At 45.8% G+C, this 27019-nt stretch overlaps 1 protein-coding gene and 1 long non-coding RNA gene across 13 annotated transcripts in view; one reads left to right on the top strand and one right to left on the bottom strand.

The window, feature by feature from the left end:
• Window positions 1-1152: 1152 nt before the first annotated feature.
• On the top strand, window positions 1153-15997 carry LOC120399455. Of its 2 annotated transcripts, XR_005595175.1 has the most exons (5): window positions 1153-1325; window positions 2531-2687; window positions 8508-8649; window positions 9381-9539; window positions 15832-15997. It is a non-coding gene; the product is annotated as an uncharacterized LOC120399455 (long non-coding RNA). The 2 variants fall into 2 exon arrangements; XR_005595176.1 differs by lacking the exon at window positions 2531-2687 and having other exon boundaries at window positions 1153-1415.
• A 6955-nt stretch (window positions 15998-22952) lies between these two features.
• The window catches only part of HIVEP1 (HIVEP zinc finger 1), a 180392-nt gene continuing 176325 nt past the window's right edge, over window positions 22953-27019 (bottom strand). For all 11 annotated transcript variants that reach the window (XM_039522225.1, XM_039522227.1, XM_039522229.1 and 8 more), the window contains one exon: window positions 22953-24615. In XM_039522225.1, coding sequence (XP_039378159.1) covers window positions 23443-24615 — 1173 coding nt within the window. In that variant the 3' untranslated portion in view covers window positions 22953-23442. The remainder of the gene's footprint in view (window positions 24616-27019) is intronic.

The raw sequence follows: 27019 nt of genomic DNA, 5'->3' as shown, positions 1-27019 counted from the left end.
GAAAACAGAAGACAAGACAGAATCTAACCCTTTGTTTACAACCCATTCAGCTCACATAGAAAATATCCTATTTCCTTTTCTTCACAGGGCCTGTATGCAGCAATACATCAGAGAAGCTTCTACACCCACTGATTCTGGGGCTTATTTATGTCTACTGATTTCTGTCTTCTCTCAGTGATTTATTTTCATTTGTTTTCTCTCTGTAAGTAATACTCTTCACCTGGGAAAGCTGCAAAGGGACACGGTGGGATGTCCTTCTGTAGCGGCTTCATATGCAAAGGCTTGTACTTCCTACTTGCTTCAGAGTAAAACTAACTGGCAGTCAATTTCCCTTTGTAGCCAGCATGGCAGGAAACATATTTGCTTTGGGAGTTGCCTATTAGGGCTAGATAGACACAGCACATCCAGACTGCATGTGGGTAAGTTTCTATAGAGATAAAAACCACACCAAGAAAGAAGGCACAGGTAAAGAGATTTTGCTTTCTCTTTTGTTAGCACTATTCACATCTGTACCCTATGTGAGCAACTAATTGCAGCAATGAGATGCAGCCAGCAGCAACAGTACTCTAGTAGCAGGTAAGCAGTAAGAATTCAGCACAAGCAGAAACATGTAGAAAATAGGCAATATAATTAAATTCAAATCCAGACAACAGCCAACACCTGCAGCAGTGACACTGAGGTCTAGCCATCATCCACAGTTGTGTTTAAGATTGTTTATATGAAGAATGAAAGACTTTGCTGTCTCTGAACCAAAACTAAAAAGCATGAATAATAACACCCATAAGCCTGGCATGCCAGTATTAATCCCAGCAGCAGCCAGCAGTACAAGTAGCTGAGCTCAGGCTGGTAGTGCAAACAGTGCAATAGCTGCTCTATCAGTAAGAACCCTCTATTGGTGGTGTTGCATGCAATCTGTGTGCCTGCCTCACCCCCTTCTAGTCCTGCTTTTTCCTCTAAATTAATGCTGTATCTAATGAGATGCCATCTCTTTCACACTCCATTTCCTTGTTCTATCCACAAACCCCCACTCCCTTCCTGCTCTATAAACCCAGCATTTATCTGTTCTCCAGCCAATCAGCGTTTATTAGGCATCAGTTCCTGTTCCCACCTGGCCCATTAAGATTGCAGAAATACTTTCTTTCCACACTACTCTCATCTCCCCTTTGGTTTGACTGCTAACTCCTCCCTAAGAGGAAGGATTTGTCAAGAAGATACCACATGGACAACAATAATGCTATAGTTTTCATTCCTACCGCTATGTCCTGGTGATACTAACTTACCTAAAAACAGCTATTTAGAGGGCCACACCCCAAACAGAGAGAAAGGTGAGGAATAAACACTGAGAAATGAAATTGTAGATGGAAAAGCAGGCATAACTGAAAAGATGAATAGGATGAAAGAAAGTGATGAGGAAGGTAAGAAGATTGGACTGTGTGGGATTATGGTAATTAGTGCTTGTATCATACAGTTGGTGCTGTTTTTCAATGAAAAAATCAATATATTTCTATACAGTCTGTTTCCGCCCTCCCCGCATCACAAAGTATCAGACAGCTGGTTTTCTGAAGCTCTCTACAGCTTAACCTGTTGTAATCAGCAGCACACTTCATTTCTTCCAAATGGTCATATGTATTGTATTATTTAGCATTTTTCCCCCCTCAAAATGAATGTATTTCAATGTATGTCTAGAACAGTGGTTTTCAATCTGTGGTCTGTGGACTCTGGGGAATCTGCAGACCAAGTCCAAGGTGTCAAAAGGGGTCCGCACCTCAATATGAAACTTTTTAGGGGTCTACAAATGAAAAAGGTTGAAAACCACTGGTCTAGAAAATGCGTGTCATTTCCTGGGTGCTTTGTGCGGCTCTACTATGAACTTGTGTTTTTCTTAGGCTGTTTAGTTTCTCTAGTGTCCAACATATGGTAATCAGTTTAGGATCTTGAAGTGTGCTAATTACACAATTGTCTTTCGGTCGGCTTTGTAATTTGTATTCCCTGACTTGCTCCTTTGTCTCCACTGCATGTTGTTGATTTCATGGGCCTGAGTCTTATTTACATGAGGGCTCCTTTTCACCATTCTGATGTGATAATGAGGGTGCGCACCACAGTTCAAAAGGGCTTAGTGTAAATGAGAATCTGACAGTACATTTGGTTTACACTTCAGGGTATTTTTGCTGAGTTCCTCTGACAGCCATTTATATACAGATGTTTGGTATGGTTTGCCAGGTACGTGCCTGTTTTTTTTCCCCTCCCAACTCTGGCTTCTTTGGGATACAAGAGGGCCATCCCTAACACAGCTATGGCACTCTTCATACTGGTTGGTCTCTTTCCTGGTATGAATCCAGGAAAGACATGCTTCTTTTCTTTATAAAAGACTGGTTTTTTGTTTGTTTTCTTAATCCCACTATGAACCTCTTTCTCCTAATACTCTGTGTGTGTGTGTGCGTGCGCACACACATGCGCGCGCACACACACACACACACACACAACAATGAATGTCTGGTCGTGTTTTTTAATAATTGTGCCATTATTTCAGGTGAACCTAACAATAAATTCTGCAGTGTAAGGCTTGTTTTTAGCTCTGCAGCTCGCTGCTACATTCCCTAGTGCAATAGAACCTGGCTGGCTGCTTTCCCCCCCCATGCTTTGCTGGGTGAATATGCTGAGGGGTCACAAGAACAATGACTGTGAGGGTAAGTAGCTGGACAGTACCTAGTCTGGTGGGGATATATAAGGGTTCGTGTGAAATTGAATTAGCACATAAAGTTAGATTGTGCGACAAAGCTTTATGTTCTAATTTCTTTAAATCTCCCAAGGAAAAAAATCCCTTGTCAAACTCCTCTTCTACCATTTGGGCACAACTACAGTGTCACCAGATTAATTACAGAGCTCTTAACAAAACCCTCCTCCTGATTCTGCTGTTAAAATGCAGCAGAAAATGGCATCTGTTTTGACCTTTATTCTGAGCCTCCTGTTAAAGTGACTTTTCCAACAGAACCCAATATGTCACATTTTCTTTGTCCTTTAATTTTATTTATGAACAGAACAAGAAGGCTGGTAATGGGTTTCTTGATGTTCCTTTTGGAAGTGTGAACTGTGTCCCTTTCTTCCATCAATCTGCAGTTAGCAGATGAAGCTCCTTTACAAAATGCTATTAACTGTTGCTGTGAGCAATTAGTCAAAATAGCAAGTCAGCTTCAAACAGAAAGGTTCCAGATTCCCTCAGTGTGTTAGGAAAAGCACATTAGTAGGATTAAGTCTGGCCAGCTGACACAAGCCTTACATCCCATGCAGACATCTGGGTTAATGATGCACAACTGCAAATGTATCAACCATTGATTTGCATGAAGGAGCAACCCCAGGTTTAAAAAAAAAAAAAAAAAACTTCCTTCTGTCATTAATAGCAGCCATTGTGAAACACCCACAAAGCTTTTCTAGATTTCCTCCATGGTTCAGGTTGTCCTTAAACATCCATGGGTGAAATCCTGAATGCAATGGGAGTTGACCCTACTGAAATCAGTGGTGCAAGATTTCACCCCTTTTGATTTGATTTAATTGATTACAAGCAAAAAAACCCCTCTTCCCATAGGGCAGTGGTTTTCAAACTGGGGTACATGGACTCTGAGTGGAATGCAAGCTCTCATCAGGGGGTATGTGAGAAAAATCCTGTAATGACAAGCACTGTGCTTTATTTAATACAGAGGTTTTCAATGTGTGAGGCACCACTCCCAGGGAAGCACTGAAAAATGTTCAGGAGGGCGAGTGGCCATGCCAGGCAGCTCAGGCCAGCCCTGTGGGGCGGGGCTGAGGAGGGAGTGTCACCTCCACCCCGACTCACCTCAGCAGGCTACCCAGCTTCCCTGAGCTCCTGCCTTGGAGTTACAATTTTTTGGTTGCTCCCCCGCCCCTGAATGGGGGGAGGCCAGTGCTCCAGGTGAGCCTGATTGACAGGCTGGGCAGGCTAATCAGGGAGTTAGCGAGGCCAGGGGAGTCCCATCCTCTGTGTGAGCTGAAATTGCCTGGGTCAGACAGAGTGGGGCTGAGCTAAGGAGAGAGCAGGGGCCCAAGCTGAGCTGGGGAGCAGAGCTGTGCCAGCTAGAGGGGCCAGAAAAGCAGCCCAAGAAACAGGTCAGAGCTGGGAGCAGAGTCACAGAAGCAGCCCAGAGAGCAGATCTGTGCTGGGAGAAGAGCTGTAGCAACCAGGGCCAGAGAAGCAGCCCAGGGAGCTGGAGCTGGAGCTGGAGCAGTGCGGAGCTGGGTGCAGTAAGCAGCTGGGGAGAGCGAGGGGGACCCTGTGCCACGAACCCAGCACAGGGAGACACCCCCAGCCAAGAGGCCTTGCAGGCCAGACTGGGAGGGGGATCTTAACCCTGACAGGGCAGGGATGACACTGGGAAGAAGGGTCCTGCCATCTAGAGCCTGAGAGCGTGTGGCCACCGCCAGAGCAAATGTCTGACCTGCAGCACAGCCAGGGCCTGGGACTTGTAAGGAACAGACAGAACGTCCCTGACATTCCAGAGACGCTGGGTGTGACATCCCTGTGCCACTGAATGGGGTGGTGTGTTTTCCTTTAACCTTTCCCATCATTTTTTTCCTTATCTTTAGAAATGGATTGTTGTTTAATAAATTGTATTTGCTTTGAACTGTATGTAATGATCAGTGGGTCAGGGAAACATCCAGTGCAGAGAGAGCACCCCGGCGTGGGGACACCCTAGCCCCTGCCCTAAGTGCCATGATAAGGTTGGGGGTTGAGCCCCCCCCAGGAATCCTGGGCCCAGCCTTGTCGGGGTTACGAGGACTCTGCCAGACAGGAGAGTGGAAAGGGAGCCCTCAAGGGCAGGGAGGCCTCTGGGTAAAGGAAGTGGGAGCGAGGACTCAAATCCTTTCACTAGCCCATTTCACCAGGGTAGTGTATAAGCCAGGAAAGTTCCCCACAATAGCAGGACCATTTCACCGCTTACATCTGGAAACAGTTACTAAATGGAAGGCAGAAATTGTGGGAAGGGGGAGACGCAACACCACATTTGCCCATCCCACCCCCACACCTATTGTCTCTGCCTCTCTCAATACAGGTACACAGCATACTACGTTATTTGGAAAGGGGTACACAGCCCAAAAAGTTTGAAAACCACTGCATAAGGAATCCCTTCCTTCAGTGTACCAGAACATCCTGGAAACTTACTAGATAATTTCCGCAAGAGGATGTGTAGCCCTGTCTGCACTAGACTTTTCCCCCTAAAGTTTCGCACCTTTGGTTCCACTGCTCTAGGGTCTGAGTCACCACTCCAGTATTCCAATTTCATGAAAACTTGTCACCTTGGCATAAAACTCCCGTAATGGACTGGTGAATCAGGCCCCTGGGGTAGCTGCTGCTATTTCTGCCTCTTGGCAGGGTCAGATGACACCATGCTTAAAATACCACTGGCTGTCAATCTGTTGCCCACACTAGTGCTCCCACCAGGTGTAGCAATGACAGGCAATTTTAAGGAGCGAGAAAGTCTTTCTACAAGTGCATATACTTGTAGGTTTAGTAGAAAATCTCACAATCATAGGATGGGATAAATTTCATAACTTTCCCCTCTTCTGAAAAGGTTTTTCTTAAATATTCCAACACTTGGGATTTTTTATTGGTAATGCATTGCTAATCTACTTGTCTTTCTCTAATTAAAATGTGGTGGTTTTTTTTTCAAAAAATGTCAGCAGTACCTTTTGATTATTAAAAATAAAAAATGTTTCCATTCATGTTTTCCCTCAGCACTGAACAATGAAGAGAGACTGGTAGTATTCTCTTTCTGGCTTCTATATGCCAGCCAAAAACTTTAGGAGTGTAACACTGCAGGAAAGTTTTATATAAAAAATGTTTCCAACATTTTTATTTCAATTTTAATATTTTTGCAGAAGCTAAACTTTGAGCCCCACTCTTTTGCCATTCTTTTAAATCACTTGAATGAGGGAGCCTTCTCTAAAACACTTCTTAAATTCTTAAACTATAATCTTGATAGAAATGAAACTAAAGCATCTCTAGAACATAGTCTCAATCTTGCAAAGACTTCTGCATATATTTAACTTTGTGCCCATTGATTTTACTGGAAATATTTGTGTCATGCTGAGTTTTCTCCATTGATTTCAAGGGGATTACTTAAGATCTGGAGCCCAAACTTGTAAAAAGCAGTTGCTTGTTATGTATTAAACTCTTATGGTGGTAGGCTAGTAAGGGGGTTAGACACTGATGAGTAAATGACATTTCTGAAAGTCAGCCTGTGACAGGCACCTACAAGCTCAGAGATCAGGCCATCTATCTTCCTATTCTATGAGCTTAATGATAGAAAAAGGACAATTCTCTAGGCCCTCACTCAATTATTTGCAATTACTGGAGGAAAATTTTCTTGATGTTAAAAAAAAAACAAAAAACAGAATGTGTTGCTCATATTTCTATAGAGGGAGCAATCTAAACATACTGTCTGACGTGTTACAGCCCATGTGGCTCTTAATTTTAGTATAGAAGAATTAAAAGAAACCCACAAAATGAATGAACGTAAATGCTATTTTTTAGAAGAAAAAACAGTTTAAAATCCCAAAGCACTAATCTCACGTGCAATTTTCAAGATCCAACCTTCCTTGAAGAAAATTATTCAACCAGTTATTCATTCAATTATCTGATAAGACCTAAATTCATCGATTTCACAAATTTTAAGGGGAGAAGGAACAAAAGAGTCTAGTCCAGCATTTCTCAAACTGGTGTCTACAGACTGCTGGGGGTCCCCGAAAGGTATCCCGGGGGGTCTACAGGCCACTCTGATCAACTCCTCCCCCTCCCTCCCAGCACCTCCTGCATGCTAAAAGTCCACCAGTGCAGAGGGGCTAAGGCAGGCAGCAGGCTTCCTACCTGCCCTGGCTCCGTGCCACTCCTGGAAGTAGTAGGTGTCCACGCACCGCCCCCCTGCACCAAGCACTGACTCCGCAGCTCCTATTGGTCAGGAACTGTGGGGGCAGCACTTGCAGGCAGGGGCAGCTCATGGGGACCCCTAGGCCCCCTGCCTAGGAGCTGCTGCCAGAGGGATGTGCACTCAAACTCCCTCCATCCCAGAGCCCAAACCCCCTTCTACACCCCAATCCCCTGTCCAAGCCCAGAGCCTGCACCCAAACTCCCTCCCAGAGCCTGTACCTCTCCTACACCCCAATTCCCTGCCCCAGCCCAGAGCCCTCACCCCCTCCTGCACCTAAACTCCCTCCCAGAGCCTGCACTCCCTGCTGCCCCCAAACTCCCTTCCCCAGCCTGGTGAAAGTGAGTGAGGGTGGGGGACAGCGAGCGACAGAGGGAGGAAGGATGGAGTGAGTGGGGGGGTGGGGCCTCAGAGAAGGGGTGGGGCAGGGGCATGGCCTTGGGGAAGGAGGCAGGGCAGGGGCTGAGCAGGGTGGGTGACTTTGGGGTCCCTGACAATTTTAAAATCAAAATAGGGATCCTTGGGTTGCTAAAGTTTGCGAACCGCTAGTCTCATGGCCTGAAGTTTCAGCATTTCAGTGTTAGAAATTGAAAGAGAAAACTATAACCTAGAACAATGAAATGGAAGATCCACAAAAATCTAAAAAATAGAATGTACATAACCTTCTGTAATAGATCTAACACTAAGACATGTCTGATATTCTTATTCCCTTATTTTCATATTTGAACAAAATATGGCAATCTAGAGACGTATGCAAGACTAACACTTAAAACCATAGGGTCAGATCCGCAAATAGCATAAATTATTTTGATCAATTTATACCAGCAGAAGATCTGACCCATAGTTTACCCCAAACATTAGAATAAGTTAAGAATATGTAAAACTAGAATTACTCAAGAAAAGTTAATTTGTAAAAGATTCCAGGTAAATTAATTTTTTCCTGTGTGGTTGTTTTTGGTCTGTGGCATTATTATGGAAACAAATCTTCAGCACAACTGGAGAGAGAGAAGCTGGGCAGCAACATTTTTTGCCCTTGCTAATCTGCTGAGGCAGTTGATGTCTTCATAGTTGAAGCATGCTAGAGCTTTGATCCAGATTAAGGAATATACTATGAGGCACTGCTGATACAGGGAAACCACGACTTCTAAAGAGAAACCAGTCAGTAAAGCCACAAGAAAGTACTAGACTGGGGTATCTAAGACTCCCAAAGATGGATGACTATCAAGCAGATAGCCTCACGGGTTATTATAGGTAAGGAGAATAAAAGATGTGGGAGAGAGACCATAGAAAGTTCTGATAAGCATCAAAAAAGTCTATCTGAACCACCTAACTTGTTGAATATTTGGTAGCAATCAATGCAGATTGGCAGGGGCTATTTATTCCTCTCTAATTTCTGTGATTGGCCTGGCACTTACCCAGGACAAAGGCTAAGACTTCTCTGCACAGGACAAGAGATAGATACATGAGGCAAAAAGGCAAAGCTCCCAAAACACATTTTCAATAATTAAGGTGACACAAAATGAGGTGCAGACTAAGTCAGCGTTTTAAATATGTCTTCTTATTTTTCAGGTGTGCCGCACTATGAAAATCCCTCTTCTTTGTGACTCTAGGACCCAATACAGTGTGAATTCTAGGATACAAAGTCTTACTAAACCAAAGCGCACAGAGTTCAATATCCAGTGTGTGAAATGAAATAGCATTAATTGATAAGGTATTGTTCATAAACCAAAATATATTTTAAAATTTCAGATACCTGACAAAAGGGATACATTTCTACACAAACTACAACAGAAAACTTTTATGTTAAGAAAGGCTTGATCAAGTTAAATACACAAGGAAATAAGGCATGATAGACTACAAGTTTGTGCTGACTAATGAGTGACTGGGATGAGTTTCATTGGTGCCTTCAATACACTGTATAGATTTAGGAGCCTTCTGTACCCATTGATACTTTTTTATTGATATGAGTAAAAAGTAAATCTGTGGCAGGACTATGACTTCACAGGAACACAGAATTCTACCATTCCTAGGGTTTTGTTACACAACCCAATGTCTTGGAGTTAGACAGATAGTTAGTTAACATGGGCCAGCTGTGTGGTTGGCTAGTCTTGCAGAGTAAGTTAAAGCATCCTTAAAGCAGGGCAAAACATCAAAAACATGACATTTTTCATGGAAAAGGGTTTAAAGAAAACCTCAGATTGGGGACAACGGAAACTGATTTTTCCAGCTTCCAGAGGCAAAGAGTCAGGCCACTCTGCCTCCCTGAGCTCTGGGGGACAGAGACAGCTCCTGGGCTCTTTGCCTCTCCAATCCTGGAGGTGGGGTGGGGAGATGCAGTGCACCTGCCAAAGTGAAATTGAGCAGCTTTCCAGGCATGCAGCTGGGTAACCAGCCTTTTGATTTTTTCCTAATCTTCTTGTGGAAAACTGGTTTTGCATAAAGTGCGGTTTTCATCAGCAAGTCATTCGAATGAAAAACTTTTCAATCAGCTCTACTGCCAACAAACCCAATAGCACAAATGGCAACAAGGGTCACTACGGAGAGGGAAGTCCTGGACACAATGCCTTTACTTCGGTCATGGACCTGATGCTGGTGGTGAAGGTAGGGATGGATGAGCTATTGTGCTCACTCTACAGATTTAGTACCTGTTTTTTGAAAATCTTGACCGAAAACCCAGGGTGAGATTGTGGCCTGGTTTACACAATTGTACAAGGGAGCATCTCCTTGTGCTAGCTACTCAGATGATAGGGAGTCTAGCAGCTTTGAATGCTGCTGCATCCATGTAAATGAATGGGGCTTGGACTCTGTCCTTCTTTCCTCTACAACAAGGGTCTCAAACTCCCAGCCCACGGGCCACTTGCGGCCTGCAGGCCTCCCCAGTGTGGCCTGTGGGGTTCCAGCAGTTTTGGGGCTGGGTCTCTCCCTTGGCCCCACCTGCCTTCCCCAGGCGCTCCCCACTCAGGGGCCCTGGCAGTGCAGCGGAGCTGAGCAGCGTCTGCCTGCTCACTCCAGTGGCTGCCAGCCCCTCCCTGCGGCCCAGTGGTGGGGCGGGGTTTGCCTCCGCACACTGCCCCCACCCCAAGTGCCCCTGTGGCCAATGGGACACTGTGGGGGCGGTGCCTGGGGGCAGAAGCACTCTGAGGTCCCCTGGCCCACCCCACCTTGAAGCCCCAGGTAAGTGCTGCACTCCTGACCCCCCTCCCAGAGCCTGCACCCCACCCCCTCCCACCTCCAAACTCCTTCCCAGAGCCCTCAGCCCCCAAACTCCCTCCCCGAGCCTGCACCCCCTTCCCACACACCCCAGCCTCCAAAATCCATCCCAGAGCCTGCATTCCAGACCCCTCCCCCACCCAAACTCTGTCCCAGAGCCTTAGGCAGGTGGGGGGCAAAGTTTTTGGGGGATGGGTTCTGGGCAGCATGAGTGACATTGGCCCACTGGGAGGATTTGAGGACTGGCACTGGTCCTAAGGTAAATTGAGTTTGAGATCCCTGCTCTACAATGTGTCAGCTAGCACAGCTACACCAGTGCAGAAAGGAAATATGCTCTGTCTGGGGTGATCCAGTGCATGGGACTTCCTCTGGGGGTAGAGTGTGGGTTAATTGGGAGGAAGACTTCTAATCTGTTTCCTAGGCTTGTTCATAGGAAAGCATTGACTGAGCCCTATGAATTTAAGAGATGACTGCTGTACCCGAAACGTAGTGATGTGTAATTAAGCTGATCCACACATTAAATTTTTAGCATCTTGAAAGGCTAAACCAGTTACAGGATTTAACTCAATGTCTAAACTGAAATGAGGACATTTTAACCAGGTAACAATGAAAAGTGAAAACAGTGGATTACCTGTGTTTACAAGCCATCTTCAATCAGCCTGTTTCCAGCATTACAAAATGGCTCATTGGTCACAGGCATTGCAATGTAAGGGGATTTCAAATATACTAAGAGTATAACCACAGAATCAAACAGGTCTTAACATTTGACCTCATGGGGCAAAACAAATCTGTTATTACCAAAGACAACTAAGCATGCCTAGCTAATTGACTGATCTCAAGCCAGGCTTTTCTTTCCATGACTGAACTTTAGGAATGCAATGCCTTGTCATCTTTCAATTAGCAGGGTTTTCTTAGACTTCATAGGCAACATTTGTATCTTAGCTACTCAAAATATTGCTGTGATTCTAGAGGGGAAAAGTCAGAGTGTCCAATATTTTTTCTTTTAAATATGGGAAGAGTGTTTATTAAACAGGTTAGGGTCAACGTTTTTCAGAACACACAATTACATGCTTTCTTCTCCTTATGCCCTCCCAGGGTACTGGATAATCTAGTAATGGAATGTATTTTAATAGGAGTGGGGAAAAGAAGAGACAAACCCAACCAATCCACAACCTATGCATGTGACAATTTATACATACAAATGTCAATGCCTTTATACAATGTGTCATCTTCAGGGATCGAATCCATCAATGATTTGCATATGCTTTTAAAGAAGTCCCCCGTCTTCAGCCTCCTATCGATTACATTATCATATTGTCATGTAAGATAGGCTTCTCTAAATACCCTTCCCCATTTTTGTTAATAAGGGAGAAATATTCTTCCAGTGTTTTAAGATGAGCCTTGAAAAAAAATGCTTCAAATAATTAAATTATGAATGTGCACAATAATAGACTGCCCACAACCTTCCATTTAAGCCTGATGACAGCCCATCACCAATACTGGAAACCACAATAATCCTAAAGCAGAGGGAGAGATTTCCTTCTTCATTCTGACATCTCACTGGCCCCAGAGGAGTTTGTCAAAGGCAACAGGCTTAAAGACCTTTCTGCTGCAGGTAGGAGCTTGTAGGCGATGGTCTATCGAAACTCCCAGACTGGGATGTTTTTAGAACACCTGGAACACAAGTCTCATGTAGATAGTTGGTGTCTCTGGGTTTTGTTAACTTGTGAATCAGCTATAGTGTCTCCATGTTTTATCCAATCTTAAGAAACTATCTATAGTGTACCATGCTGATTTAAGTGTTATCAGTCTGTGAAACAGGACTCTGCAGACACACTCAGATATGTTTATGAACATATACTTGGCATCATCTTATGAAAATTCAGATTTCTGCGATAAGCAGTATGGTGACAGATTCCTTTTTGGACACCATCTGTGAGTAAACTCAAGGGAAATTAAACTGTTTATCCAAAATCTATTCCGGGATGCCATGGTACACATTTGCTCTTTGGATGTAACACCCCCTATTTGACCTAACTAGAACGATATCAATAAAAAGTAAGGCTATGGCTGGACTTTGACTTCATGGGAACACAGAATTCTACTGTTCCTATGGTTTTGTTATACAACCCAATGTCTTGGAGTTAGACAGCTAGTTAGTTGACATGGGCCAGCTGTGTGTTTGGCTAGTCTTGCAGAGTAAATTAAAGCATCCTTAAAGCAGGGCAAAACATCAAAAACATGACATTTTTCATGGAAAAGGGTTTAAAGAAAACCTCAGATTGGGGATAACGGAAACAGATTTTTTCCAGCTTCCAGAGGCAAAGAGCCAGGCCACTCTGCCTCCCTGAGCTCTGAGGGACAGACAGCTCCTGGGCTCTTTGCCTCTTCATCCCTGGAGGTGGGGTGGGGGGATTCAGTGCACCTGCCAAAAGTGAAATTGAGCAGCTTTCCATGCATGCAACTGGGTAACGAGCCTTTTGATTTTTCCCAGTGGAAAATCATGTTTTTGGTGAAACTGAAATCTTCTTGTGGAAAACTGGTTTTGCATAAAGGGCGGTTTTCATCAGAATGTTATTCGAATGAAAACTTTTCAACCAGCTCTACTGCCAACAAACCCATAGCACAAATGGCAACAAAGGTCTGTATAGGAGAGGGAAGCCCTGGACACAACACCTTTACTTTGGTCATGGACCCGATGCTGGCAGTGAAGGTAGAGATGGATGAGCTACTGTGTTCACTCTACAGAATGGGAGAATCTGGGGCTGGTTATGACAAAAATGGCTGCACGACACTCTGGGATCTTGCCTTAAGAGTAAATCAAAGTTCTAAGAGGAACTAAGACAGAAATCGCTTCATAGATTCCACAGTGAGAACCTACATTCCAAAAACAATATTGCTACAAAAAAAAGCAGCTACCTAGGATGGACTGCTAGAAATCCATGGTGGAAATATTATCTATGTTCCAGATCTTCAAGGTGTCTATCAATGTGGTGAGCTAGAGCCATGCATTACTGATAAACACGGTGCATCGCCACCGTTACTCGAGACACCAGTGAAAATAGGGAGATCACATGCTACTTACCTGTTCTGTCTGTAATTAGGGTTTTCAAGATCTCTCTGACACATTAGTATGTGCTTAAGTCCTACTGAAGTTAATGGGACTTAAACGAATGCTTAAAATTAAGTATGTGTGTATATGTTGTCCTCAATTAGGGTCTTAGGTATGCATCCTCAGCTGGTATAAACTGTCAGAGGTGCATGGAATTCAATGGAACTGTGACAATATACATCATCTGGGGAACTGCCCCTTCCATTCTAATCCTGCACTGTCAGCATCTATGAAAGTTTTGCTACTGATTTCAGTAACAGCAGGAGCAGGCCCTTAGAGGCAAGGAAAGGATGAATCGCCTCATGAATGGGGCCAAAGCAAATATGGGAGGGCGCAAGTATAGAACACTTTCCTTTTTTTTAAAAAAAAAAGAAAGCCAGGATTGCTCTGCAAGTAGTCACATGCTTATACCAAAGGGAAAATAACCATGTGTGATGTAGAGAAGTTATGTAACTTGGAAAATAAGTGCCCTATGTGAATGTTATATGCCTTTTATTTACTTGACAACCATTTTTCAGTGCATAACACTGGAATAAAAATGTTTTCCTAAATAACCAAAAGCTTCTGTTGGCAATGTGTGTGAATTAAAGCCAAACTGACAGACACTGAATAGGAGCAGGCAAGAATCCCAGGCATCTGTGAGCTGTGGCCATATTTCTGATATTATTTGTTTCTGATACTAGCTGCAAAGTGGCAGGTGCTGTACAAACACACAATAAGGTCTGGACCTTACCATGTAATACGCAGGAAGAGAAAAGGGTGACAATTATCCACATCTAACTATTTCCTTCCACTTCCCCTTCTAAAAATACTACCTATATGACTTATCTGCAATTATCCCATAGCCTGGTCATTAGTGGAAATCCTACTTCAAACTTCAGCTCCGCTGTTTTTGTGGGGTAAGTGACACCAGTAGTTCCTAGCAATACTACTAACTAACGCTCCACCTGCCAGCCTATGGGTCCTTCCTCTGCTCCTTATTGCTGCCATTGACTTACCAAGTGAGACCCCTGTTGTCTTGTCACTGCACTCTTCTTCTCTTGCGTCATGCTTCTTGATGTCGTTATAAATGCTAGAATAGAACAGAGCTGCAGATTGTCTGAGTTACTGGGTTTCATTTATAGTGAATCAATCACTTCTCTAGTATAGTGCTTCTCAGAGAGTTAACCCTAAGAATGCTGGCACAGACAGTGCCAGCCAAGGGAATACTTAGGTGGAACTATAGACAGCAAAATAAATCTCTGCCAGCTCCAGGGCCAGCGCTTCCATTTAGGCGACCTATGGTCGCCTAGGGTGCCAGGATTTGGGGGGTGGGGGGGGCGGGTCCTTCCGCACTCCGGGTCTTCGGCGGCAATTTTGCGGCAGGTCCTTCACTCGCTCCGGGACCTGCCGCTGAAGTGCCCCGAAGACCAGGAGCGCGGAAGGATCCCCCCGCCGCAGAATTGCCGCCAACGACCGGGAGCGCGGAAGGACCCCTGCCTAGGGTGCCAAAAACCCTGGCGCCGCTCCTGGCCAGCTCCCACATGGTTAGCAAATTAAGGATTATGGTGTATGTGTAATTAAATAAGCAAATAAAGCTCTCTCCTTATGTAAAAATTGTATGTACACAGTGATATTATTCCACTCAAATGATATCCTTTCAACACTTTTTAGAGACTGTTTTTTCTTTTGCTTAACCCTGTCCCATCCATTTAATCTCTTTTCCAACATGATACATGTAAATGATCCTCAAATTAATCAGTAGTGTAACTCACATTTGTTTAAATCCACATTTGTCCACTTTATGGAATCAAGTATCAGAGGGGTAGCCGTGTTAGTCTGGATCTGTAAAAAGTGACAGTCCTGTGGCACCTTATAGACTAACAGAAGTACTGGAACATAAGCTTTTGTGGGTAAATACCCACGAGCCTGCATATTTATACCTGCCTCTGGAAATTTCCACCACATGCATCTGACAAAGTGGGTATTCACCCACGAAAGCTTATGCGCCAATACTTCTGTTAGTTTATAAGGTGCCACAGGACTCTGTCGCTTTTCACTTTATGGAAGAGAGCTAAAATTAATACAAAGCTTCTTAGAAAAGTCATATGAAAATTATTTGCACTTTTCAAAAAGCTTTAAGCAAGAACTCTTTCAATAACTAGTTATAGCTAGATGAAACAGTTAAAATATCAGATACATATTTAGGGCCTGATTTTGTACTTATTAAAAATCAAGAATGCCTATTGGAGCAGCATTATATAAAAGAACATATAATGGAGCAATGCTTACACACTTTTAGTAGTAAAGATGACTTCATATAAATCCAAACATGTCCAATATAATGAAAATGTAATAAGATATCCACGTTTATATTAGAACAGTTATAAAATGAACATACCAATACACAGCAGCTGAATGCAAGGCACAAATTTGAGGCCCAGTTTTGAGAAGGGTTGGCTACTCAACTCCCAATAACTTTGGAGGGAGTTGAGGATGCTCATGGTTTCGGGTGATCAGACCCCCAACAAAGCTCTATGAAAGGATAACATGATAATTCATTCTGAACTGAGTGTGATTTTTCTCTTCCAGTACCTTTGGTTCTTCTTTGAGTGATTGTTCATGTCCATTCCAACCAGGTGTGTGCGTGCCGTGTGCATGTCAGCCAGAAGATTTTTCCTGTAGCAGCATCCGTAGAGTCGGCCTGGGCACCCACTGGAGTGGTGCCTTCATGGTGCCTAATATAGGGCCCTGCCAATCCTCCACCCCTCAGTTCCTTCTCACCGCCGGTGACAGCTAGCTGGAACTTCGCTCGTTCCTGCAGCAAGCACTTTAGCAGTGTCTAATAGCATATAGTGTATCTAGTTTCTCAGTTAGTTAATAGCTGTTCCTTATAGTTATAGTTAGTTGGTTTGGGGACCTCCCCCGCAATGTTCCCCCTCCTGGGGTATGCCCGGGTCTCCAGGGTTTAAGCTTTGCAAGGCCTGTGGCAAGTTTATGCCCAAGAGTGATCCTCACTTTTCCTGCTTGTGGTGCCTTGGTGAGAGTCACCAGAAGGAGAAGTGCTGTATCTCCAAGGGTTTCCATCCCAGAACCCTCAAAGACCGGGAACAGAGACTAAAACTTCTGTTGATGGCAGCGGCATTGAGGCCACACTCTGACCCGGGACCCACTGAACTGGCACTGAGCACGTCCTCATCGGTGCGCAGTGCTCCAGCACCAATGGCACGCGAAATGGCCCTGACTAAGGACTCTAAGGCCCCCCGGCACCGCCACGGCTCGGGCCATAAGAAGTCAGTCTCAGCATGGCACCACTCTCCATCCCCAGTGCCAGTAAAGAAGATGAGGCCGGTGAGGGGTCCATCACCCCTCTCGAAACCTAAGGGGTCTGCGGCGTGCACGTGTGTGTTGGGACAAACTGCCCCTCCTTGCTTCCGCCCAGGGTCTCGTCGACTCCTTCCCCAGCCGGGGTCCAGTTAAGTCCTCGGTCCCCGGACCACCAAGGAGACATACAGCTACTGTTGACGCCGGAGGTGTTCGAGGCGACCACAGACCTGATGGTCTTCCCGGTGCCGACAAGCCAGCCATGATGGCCTGCTGGTCTCCATCACCAGCACCCCTGGCACCGCCCGCACAGACAGAAGGGCCGCACTGTTCCCTGGCTTCGCAGCACCGCTCACCGTGCTCCTCCGTGGTCCTCCTCCTTTGAGACCTCGCAGGCGGACTCTTATTGCTCTAGCAGATCGCGGAGCAGGAGGTCCAGGTTTCGACGGAGTCACCAGCCATACCTGGCACCGTGGCAGCAATAGTGGCATCTGTCTGCTCAATGGCCCTTCTGGACACCCTGGGGTTACCATCAGAGCCAAGGCCAAGTCCACGGTCCATGATTCAGGACTGCATCGGTGTCTTTGGCATCTTTCGTGCCACAGACACCGCCGCCAGCAACACCGTCGTCCGAGGGAACGGCACCCGCTGGCACAGACAGCCCCGGCACTGTCTCTCCAGACAACAGCACCACCACGTGCTCCAACCTTGACCCCGCCGACACCGTCGGGCTCAGCACCGCTGGATTTGTCATCCCTGGCACCAGCTGAGGTGCTGAATCCCCCATCAGCACTGGAACCGCAGCTCGAGTACCATGTGTCGAGGGACCCCAGAGGGGTCGAGGGTAGTGAACAGGGCTCACTACCCATCCTCTCATCCTCGCCTGATTAAGCGGTCACGGGGACATCGACGGCCCTGGCTCTCGAGGACAACCGTGTTCTCCAGCAGCTCTTGAGACGGGCTGCTCAAAGCCTGGGGATACAGGCCAAGGAGGTGGAGGAGGATTTGGACCTTGTTGTGGACACATCCTTGCTCCCTCTGGCCCATCCAGGGTTGCTCTGCCACTGATAAAAAACAGTAGTTGACATCCAAAAGCCTGTGGCAGACCCCTGCTTCTCTGGCCCCTATGGTCAAGACAACAGAGTGGCGCTACTTCGTACTGTCTAAGGGGTACGAACACCTTTATACCCACATCCCTGACTCTTTGGTGGTCAATGCAGCCAATCAGAGAGAGCGCCAGGGGTTCCAAGGTTCCACCCCTAAAAACAGGGATGCCAAGAAGCTTGACCTGTTTGGCCGAAAGGTCTATTCGATCGGGGGCCTGCAGCTCCACATACCCAACCAACAGGCCATTGTAAGCTGCTACGGACATAACGCCTGCTCGGCGATGGCTAAGTTCACGGAGCTCCTGCCTCAGGACTCTCGGGTGGAGTTCTCTGAACTTGTGGAGAGGGGAAATTAGTTTCCCGGGCCTCTCTGTAAATGGCTCTGGGTGCAGTGGATGCAGCCTTGTGCACGCTGGCCACAGGGGTGGTGATGAGGCGAGGCTCCTGGCTACAGGTCTCTGGAATGCCCCACGAGGTCCAGCAGACTATACAGGACCTCCCCTTTGAAGGCCTCTAGGGCTACTCAGCGCTTGCTGGGGCTCCATATGCCAGCTACCCAGTGCAGGCATTTTAGGCCTTAGCCTGCCCCTTGGCCTTACCAGCCGCAGAACCGCCAGGATGCTCTGCGTAGGTGAAACAGGAGTGATAGGAGGAAGCAACATCCCTTCTCTGGGCAAAACTCTGGCCAGCCCAAGCCTCCACCCGGGCCTAGACCACTCTTTTGAAGTTATGGTTGAGGACAGCTCACCAGTACGGACTCTGGATCCTTCCCCTCTTACCTTCTTGTCCCGTCTATCCCCTTTCTACCATACCTGGTCCTGAATTACTTCAGACCATTGGGTGCTCCGCACAGTAGAGAGGGGATATTCCATCCAATTCTGTGCCGCCCCCCTCCCGCCCCTCCAACCTCCTTCCGTGTCTCTCTTCAGGGACCCCTCTCAGAAGCAACTTCTAAATGAAGAAGTGCAGTCCCTTCTCTCGGTGGGGGCAGTGGAGGAGGTTCCTCAGGAGCTAAGGGGCAAAGGGTTTTACTCCTGGTATTTCCTAATACCAAAGGCCATGGAGGGGCCTCAGACCCATCTTGGACCTGCGGCAGCTCAACAAGTTTGTAAAGAAACTCAAGTTCCGCATGGTCTCACTAACCTCCATTATCCCCTCACTGGATCCAAGAGACTAGTACGCTGCCCTCAACTTGAAGGACGTGTATTTTTACATTGCAATAGTCCCACATCACAGACGCTACCTAAGATTCGTGGTGAGCAGCAGCCACTACCAGTTTGCCGTCCTCTCATTCGGACTGTCGACAGCTCCCCGAGTATTCACAAAGTGCATGGCAGTCATTGCGGCGTTCCTGCGCAAGAGCCAGGTACAGGTTTTTCCTTACCTCTGACTGGCTGATCAAGGGCCGCTCAAGAGCCCAAGTGGAGGGTCAGGTGGAATTCATAAAAAGGACCTTCTTCGAATTAGGTCTCCTCCTAAACAAGGCCAAATCTACTCTGTCCCCGGTGCAGCGGATAGAGTTTATAGATGCAGGCCTAGATTAGACTCCCGGAAGCCAGGATTCACTCACTAGGGGCCATCATATGGGGCCTCAGACAGTTCCCCACGACCACAGCAAGGAACTGCCTAAAGCTGCTGAGACACATGGCTGCATGCACCTACATGGTATAGCATGCCAGGCTCAGACTGTATCAGCCAGCCCAAGACGCTCTGGACAGCATCATAACCCTGCCCTGCCCGGTGTTGGACTCCCTCCTATGGTGGCTCGACCCGTGAGTGGTTTGTGTGGGGGTGCCCTTTGCCAGCCCTCAGCCCTCTCTCTCATTGGTGACAGATGCCTCGGACCTGGGCTGGGGAGCTCATCTAGGGGACCTCAGGACTCAAGGCCTCCGGTCTCAGGCGGACCTCACTCTGCACATCAATGTCAGAGAGCTGAGTGCAGTACGACTGGCATGCCACGCTTTCAAAACCCACATAGCAGGCAGGTGCATCCTAGTCCTCACAGACAACACCTCGGCCATGTTCTATATCAACAAACGGGGGGGTGTACGCTCCTCTCCCCTATGCCAGGAAGCCCTTGCACTGTGTAGATCACTTCTGCGTAGATCACTCAATCCACCTGCAGGCGTCATACCTCCCAGGAGTGCAGAACGAGCTGGCGGACAGTCTCAGCTGGACCTTCCACAGCCACGAGTGGTTCCTCGGGCTGGACATTGCAAGATCAATCTTCTGTCTCGGGGGCTCTCCCCAGATAGACCTGTTTGCCACTCGTGGCAACAAGAAATGTCAGCTATTCTGCTCTCTCATGAGTCACAGTCCGGGGTCCATCGTGCTCCTCAAGATCCACAGGGACCGGGCCTGAGTCATACTGAAAGCACCGGAGTGGCTGCGCCTGCACTGGTTTATGTCGCTCCCGGGAATGTCTGTAGAGCACAGCTCACTTTACCACTGGTCCTGGATCTGATAATGCAGGACCATGGCAGACTCCGGCACCCGAATCTAGAGTCGCTCTACCTCACAGCCTGGATGCTCCATGGCTAAACACAGTACAGCTGCCATGCTCGGATCAAGTCAGACAAGTCCTTTTTGGTAGTAGAAAGCTGTCCACCAGGGCAATGTACCTTGCCAAGTGGAAAAAGTTCTCCATCTGGGCGGAGCAACGCAGTCAGTCGCCGTTGCTCGCCCCCATACCGTTCATACTATACTACCTCCTTCACCTAAAACAACGAGACCTGTCCTTGTCATCAATAAGGGTCCACTTAGCCGCCATCTCCGCCTTCCATCTGGGCACAGACAGCTTCTCAGTCTTCGCAAACCCTCTAGTCAGTCATTTCCTCAGGGGCCTGGACAGGCTCTTCCCGTAGATGTGTCAGCCTGTCCCAGCTTGGGACCTTAATCTAGTCCTCTCCAGATTTACAGGCCCTCCATTTGAACCACTGGCGACCTGCTCCCTGCTCTCTGCTCTCTGTCATATACAAGGTTGCGTTCCTTGTGGCAATTACCTCGGCCAGACGGGTATCGGAGCTCAGGGCCCTCACGTCCAAGCCCCCTTACATAGTTTTTCATAAGGACAAGGTCCAACTCAGATCTCACCCGGCCTTTCTCCCTAAAGTTGTCTCCCAGTTTCATATGGGCCAGGACATCTTCCTCCCAGTGTTTTATCCCAAGTCATACTCTTCCGATACGGACCGCAGGCTGCACTCACTGGATGTACATAGGGCCCTAGCCTTCTACATAGAGAGGACTAAGTTGTTCTGGAAGTCCATCCAACTCTTTGTGGCCCTGGTGAACAGAATGAAAGGGATCTCTGTCTCTTCTCAAAGCATCTCATCGTGGATCGCATCCTGCATTTGGGAGTGTTACAGCCTGGCGAGGGTGCCCGCCCCTTAGGGCCCAGGCCTCCTTGGCGACATTCCTGGTGGAAGTTCCCACCCAGAAAATCTACAGGGTGATTAGATGGTTCTCGATACATACATTCACAACGCACTATGCAATTACACAACAGGCCAGAGACGATGTGGCCTTTGGATGCGCTGTGCTCCAATCAGTGCAGGACTTCGACCCCACCTCCTAAGCTTTGGCTTGTGAGTCACCTGGTTGGAATGGACATGAACAATCACGCGAAGAAGAAAAAAACAGTTACTCGTTTTCTCGTAACTGTTGTTCTTTGAGATGTGTTGTTCATGTCCATCCCAATACCCACCCTCCTACCCCTCTGTCGGAATAGCCAGCAAGAAGGAACTGAGGGGGTGGAGGGCCCTTTATTGGGCGCCCAGGCTGACCCTACGGATGCTGCTAAGGGAAAAATCTTCCGGCTGGCATGCACACGGGGCGCACACACCTAGTTGGAATGGACATGAACAACACATCTTGAAGAACAGCAGTTATGAGAAAGTGAGTAACTATTTTTTCTTAACTGCTGTATATTACTGCAATTAGTTGACAATCACATTGATATGTTTATACTGTAAATGCTATTTCTTAAAGTCAAAGGCCAACACTGTATTTGTTGCATTATTTCATTACTGTGTGCTGCAATATTGTAGACAATGTGAGCAAAGTACAAAAACAGAAACAGCTAAGGGATATAATATTGCACTTGAATTTAGAGCAGTGTGAGATAAGAATTATTGTTGTAATTTACAGGAATAAATCTGTGAGTAATGCAACACCCAGCTAACATTCAGTTTCACTTGTGATTTTCAAGTTTTTCAATCATCATTACATATGCACACATCATCTTTACTTTCACCAGAAAGGTTGCTTATCGGTTTTATTACTTTGTTCTACTGAATTTTGAATACAATTGTTAAAATAGCTTTATAAATCTGCTGTTTTCTAAAATGCTCTTTTTAACCCTCTTCCATACACTTATTAAAAAGAAAAAATGAAGCACTTTGTGTTGAAAGATTTTTTTTTTAATTGAATCAATTTCAGGATAATTCCAAATTTAGGGTGGCTTAGACTTGTATAGCGTCTTCTCTTGAAACACTTCAAGGCTTTAAGAGGTCTCTTGGTGACTTTAAATTGCTTGCACTGTGCATGCCCAGAATCTCATTTACTTCCAATATTTTGGAATTGTTCCATATCTTGTATGCTTACAGTGAGATTGTTGGAATTGGGGCAAGTTAATTGTATACATCAACCTATTTTCTTTTTCTTGAATGAATAAGATGAAGCTGTATTTAAAGCAAAATTAGCCACCTACTGCTGAAAGTAATAATTTCATGAAATGAAATACTTATTAGAAGCTAAGGAAGTGTCCTGACAACTTGTACTGCAAAACCCTCACTGCTGCAGCATCATTTTTTTTGCCACTTGCACTAGTGATACTACAAGCAAGAAGACACAAATTATTCCTTTGTTGCTCAACTATATTTTAGTTTCATTAAAATGTGGCTTTATCGTTCAGAGTTACAAAAATCAAGATTATCCTCAAACCTTGTCATTTTTGGTAAGTGAAAAAAGGCTTATTTTGACATTCAGCCTTTGATAATAAATATGAAAAATTTATAAGCAAATATGTTCCCTACAGGAATTTTAAAAAGGAATTTGCTTCCTAAGAACATGAAACACCTGTTAATTCACTCTTTAACCATGGGTGCAGGCAGTTGATCAGTAGTTTCAAAACAGAAAGCCAATTATGGGGGCTGTATTAAAATAAGTGATTTAGGCAGCTCGCCAATCACTAATTAGTATCAAGAAGGCACAACATAAGCAATGGTAAAGTCAGTAAACAAAATTTTACTGTAATATTTCATAACACAGATACTGTATTCTGTTTTAAGTGTAAAGCTACTGTCTTACACAAGAAAGATGGACAGACCCTTGTTCCAAGACTAATATGGATACAATAAATATGGAGTTTTACATACTAGATCTGTACACAGAAACTTTGCCCCACAGCCATAAAAATTTACATTTAACAGTGCAACATATAATTTAATCATTTTAGTTTTTCTGACATAAGATGTTTTTACTTACTAAACACAAGCAACTACCTGGTTTTAATGTACATATTTTATATATACATTTATATATATTTTCAACAATCTGTACAGGTTTCTAAACATAAAACTCCAAAAAGGCACAATTGTCTATACAACATGTACAAGAATGGCTGGAGCTGACGAGAAACAACAATTATTGGTCAAGAGTTCATGATTGCACAAAAAGATTAGTAATGAGTTTGTGTCAGAAAAATGTGCTTTAAGGAAAGGAAGGTTTGCAAAAAAACCTGTAAGTGTTATAATAATAATAATAAAAAAAAAACCTAGGTTGCTATTACAAGTCTGTCCTCATCATCACTGCTGCCATCACTAAACTGTACAGTATTCTGCCTTCGTGGCAATCCTGCTGGCCTATGTACCTTTCTATTTGGAGAGACAGTTTGATGGACGGGGGACTTGGTTAAAACTTCAGAATTCACCTTCAAGAGGGGTTCTGAGGTGGAAGCCCTTTTGACCTGAATGGAAATGACATCACACTTTGGTTTGACATGGTTTCCTGGGTCAGCCTTTTCAGTATCTGTTTTTCCAGGACCATCAAGTCTTTCGTACTCCTTCGAAGGAAAAGGCTCTGCAACTTTTTTTACGTTGTACCACTGGACCGTAGGTGCTGCTTGAGGAGATACAGCACTAGCGATCGGATTGATGTCAACTGCAGGAAAACTCACAGGAGTCCGCTCTTGGTGAATTTCACAGGCTTTATTACTGGAAGCTGGTGTTTCTGGAACTCCTTGCCCATCTGTAGTTACGGGGCTGACTGAAGGGATCAATGTAGGCAGTGCTATATTCAATATTTGCAGGCCTGGAATGTGTGTCTGAGGGCTGGGGTTGCTCTGAGGAGAAGGGTTTGCAGTCAAAACTTGTAGTCCCACAGCATTTAGCGTGAGTCCTGAAGGATGTATTTGAGGGGCTATATTTGTATTTGCCAGGCCTAATATGTTCACTGTCTCCATGCCTAATGGTGGAAGAGGTTGTAAGCTTGGTGTACTCAGACTCTGGACGCCTGGCCCGTTAATCTGACCTATTGGAATACATGGCACAACACTGTTCACTTCAGCAACTCCTAGTGGATTTGCAGTGGCAGAGACTGCACATGCCGTGTCACCTAGCGCACTTGTAGTTCTGTGAATCACGCTAACAGCAGGAATGGTGAGTTGCACTGGCCCAGCTTGAATTGGTACAAATGTGGAGTACGTGGCTAGGCCAGCAGGGACCACATGAATTCCCCCTACTGGAATCATACCATAAGGTGTCTTGGCTTGCTGCTGTGAGTGCAAAGGAAGGTGGCTAAATAAATGAGTCAGAGGAGCTGTCAGTTCTGTGGCATGCAGCTTCTCTTCTTGGATGTCAGAATAGGGTGAGGCTGCTGAAGGACCCACCATTGTTGTCTGTGTGCTTTGGTCCACGGCTGGTGAGGGAAGCCCTACAGACGGTGTGCTCTACAAAAGAACAGCAAAAACATTTAAATATTAAGAGGGCCAGTGCAGCTAAATTAAATCAAAATACTGTAAAGGAGGCAGTTCGAATTACAGCCTACTTTCCCTTTAGGAAGTTGCAACAAATCTGTTCACAATACAGCTCATGACTTGAACAATTATTGACTGTCTCCCGCTCCTCACCCTTTAAGAAAGCTTTCCTAAGTCTAGTACATCTGCTTTCTCTCTTGTGTTAATACATAACAAGCATTTTGGCATTTCCCTTATAGTACATTCACTGTGAAAATCAGCTCTCGGCTGGGAATTAACTACTGTGGTATCTTGTCACTGGACATCCAGATCTACAAGCGTCATCCTCTCCTGGGGGTATTTATTTAGCCACACATCAGCAGCATTACAGTCTCTGCACTGAAAGGCTAATGCTACAATGCATTTGTTGATGCAGGATTTTAATCTGGAAGACTAGAATGAAAAGAGATGGATGATGATAAAGTATTGTCATCATAAACTGACATGTTAAATGGAGAGGCACTGAATTGGGACTTGGGAGACCTGGGTTCTGTTCGCAGTTCTGCCATTGACCTGCTGTATGGTCGTGGACAGCTAACTTCGCCTCCGTGTGCCTCTCACACTCTGTCTTGTCTATTTAGACTGTAAACAGTTTGACATAGGGATACTCTCATCCTGTGTGTTTGTACAATGCCTGCCACAATGGGGCTCCCATTGCAACTGGGGCTTCTAGGGGCAACTGCACTACTACTACTACTAGGGCTTAATATCCTGTGACCCTACTGTACACATCAGGTTACTGCAGAGATTAAGGAGGCAGGTGCCTTATGCCATCACCATTTGGCTGAGTTGTAAGATGCTGAAAATTGCCATTTCCCATCTGTGTTTTCCTCAGTTTGCTAGAGGCTGGTTCGTTCAATCCCTACTCCTACTCTGCACATGCAGAATTCATATCCCCTACAGATTCTCCCACTCCTCTCCCAGAAAACATCGTGTCAGAGAGGTGCTGCAATTACACCTTTCGCCCACCAGGGGCTGCTGTTGTGCCAGAAGAGAGGGCAGCCAGCTCAGGGCCAGAGAAGCCAGCTTCAGAGACAAAGGTGGCAGTGGCTGCGTTCCTCACAGGGCCATGCCTGCAGGGCCAGGTGAGGAGGCATGGGATATGGGGGGGACAGACAGAACAGGGCACATGGGGCTGCTGGGAGGGGGGGGGGTCACAGACTGGGGTTCAGAAGGGCCAGTGGGAGGGACAGAGTGGGACAGGGCACAGGAGGCTAGGGTGTGACAGCATCGAACCAGGGGCTGTATGTGGTTGGGGTGCAGGGACCCATGGGGGGAATGGAAGAGAGGTGGCTGAGGAGAGGTGCAGGGACACATGAGGACATGGGGGAGTGGTGGTGCAGCAACACGTAAGGACAAGGGCAGAGGTGTCTGACTGAATGGGAGAGGCTAGGGATCAGCCAAGGTCTGCATGGGGTAGACTTCCCAACTCCCTAACAATCTCGCCTCCCTGAACCTCCCCCCACCAAAAAAACCCACACCAAACTTGTTCCATACTTTTCCCACCCACACCCAACAATCCTCCAGATTCATTCCCAGGCTCCTTCCCAGAAATTACTTCCCTCTCCCTCAGATCCTCCATTACTCTGACTTCCCCAAGCCTTTGTCCTGCTTCTGAGGGGCATGGGAAATAAGGTTCTGTTTTATAGTTTAAATGAATTATTACTCAAGCTCTGTATTGACATGCCTAGTAAGGAATTTATTTGTCAAAAAAATATTTCCTGAATATTTTCTGTATGTATTGTGACAGACATATTTGCTGACAGGTATTTTGAAATAAATTACTAAAATAATTGAAACTGGTGTGATTGCATTGTGTTATTTTGACAAAATATGCAGAATTTAGAACTGCACAGAATTTTTAATTTTTGGTGCAGAAGTCCCCCAGGAGTAAATCCCTCAGGATTCCATCAGCATGGCACATGCATCACCCGAGCATCTTGCTCAGTATGCCATATGCAGGTGAAGCTCCAGACAGACACAATGGAGCCGCCTCCTGCTGATGCTGTCCTGTTCCCAACAACTGATCCTTTTGCCTAGGTGACGGTGCACTGGGCTGGAAACTTTGAATACAAGTCTTAATTCTTTTATAGCCTCAGATTAGTAATTCTGTGCTCTTCCCAGCCCTTGGTATTGAACACAGGCAACTATTGTGCAGGTTTTTTGGATCCTGGAACATAGCATTCTATTCTAGCACTAAGTCTATTTGGTATATACCACTATTTAGTCTGTACAGTACAGTCAATTAATTCCAAACTTTTGCAAAGATCTAAAGAACCACGTTATAACTAATCCTTTTAGTCCTGGAGATACAATCTAATCTACACACTTTTTTTTT

Source organism: Mauremys reevesii, linkage group 2 (assembly GCF_016161935.1).
Source record: "Mauremys reevesii isolate NIE-2019 linkage group 2, ASM1616193v1, whole genome shotgun sequence".
NCBI lineage: Eukaryota > Metazoa > Chordata > Testudines > Geoemydidae > Mauremys > Mauremys reevesii.
The sequence above is the reverse complement of the archived record's forward strand: the minus strand, read 5'-3'. Positions and strand labels throughout refer to the sequence as shown.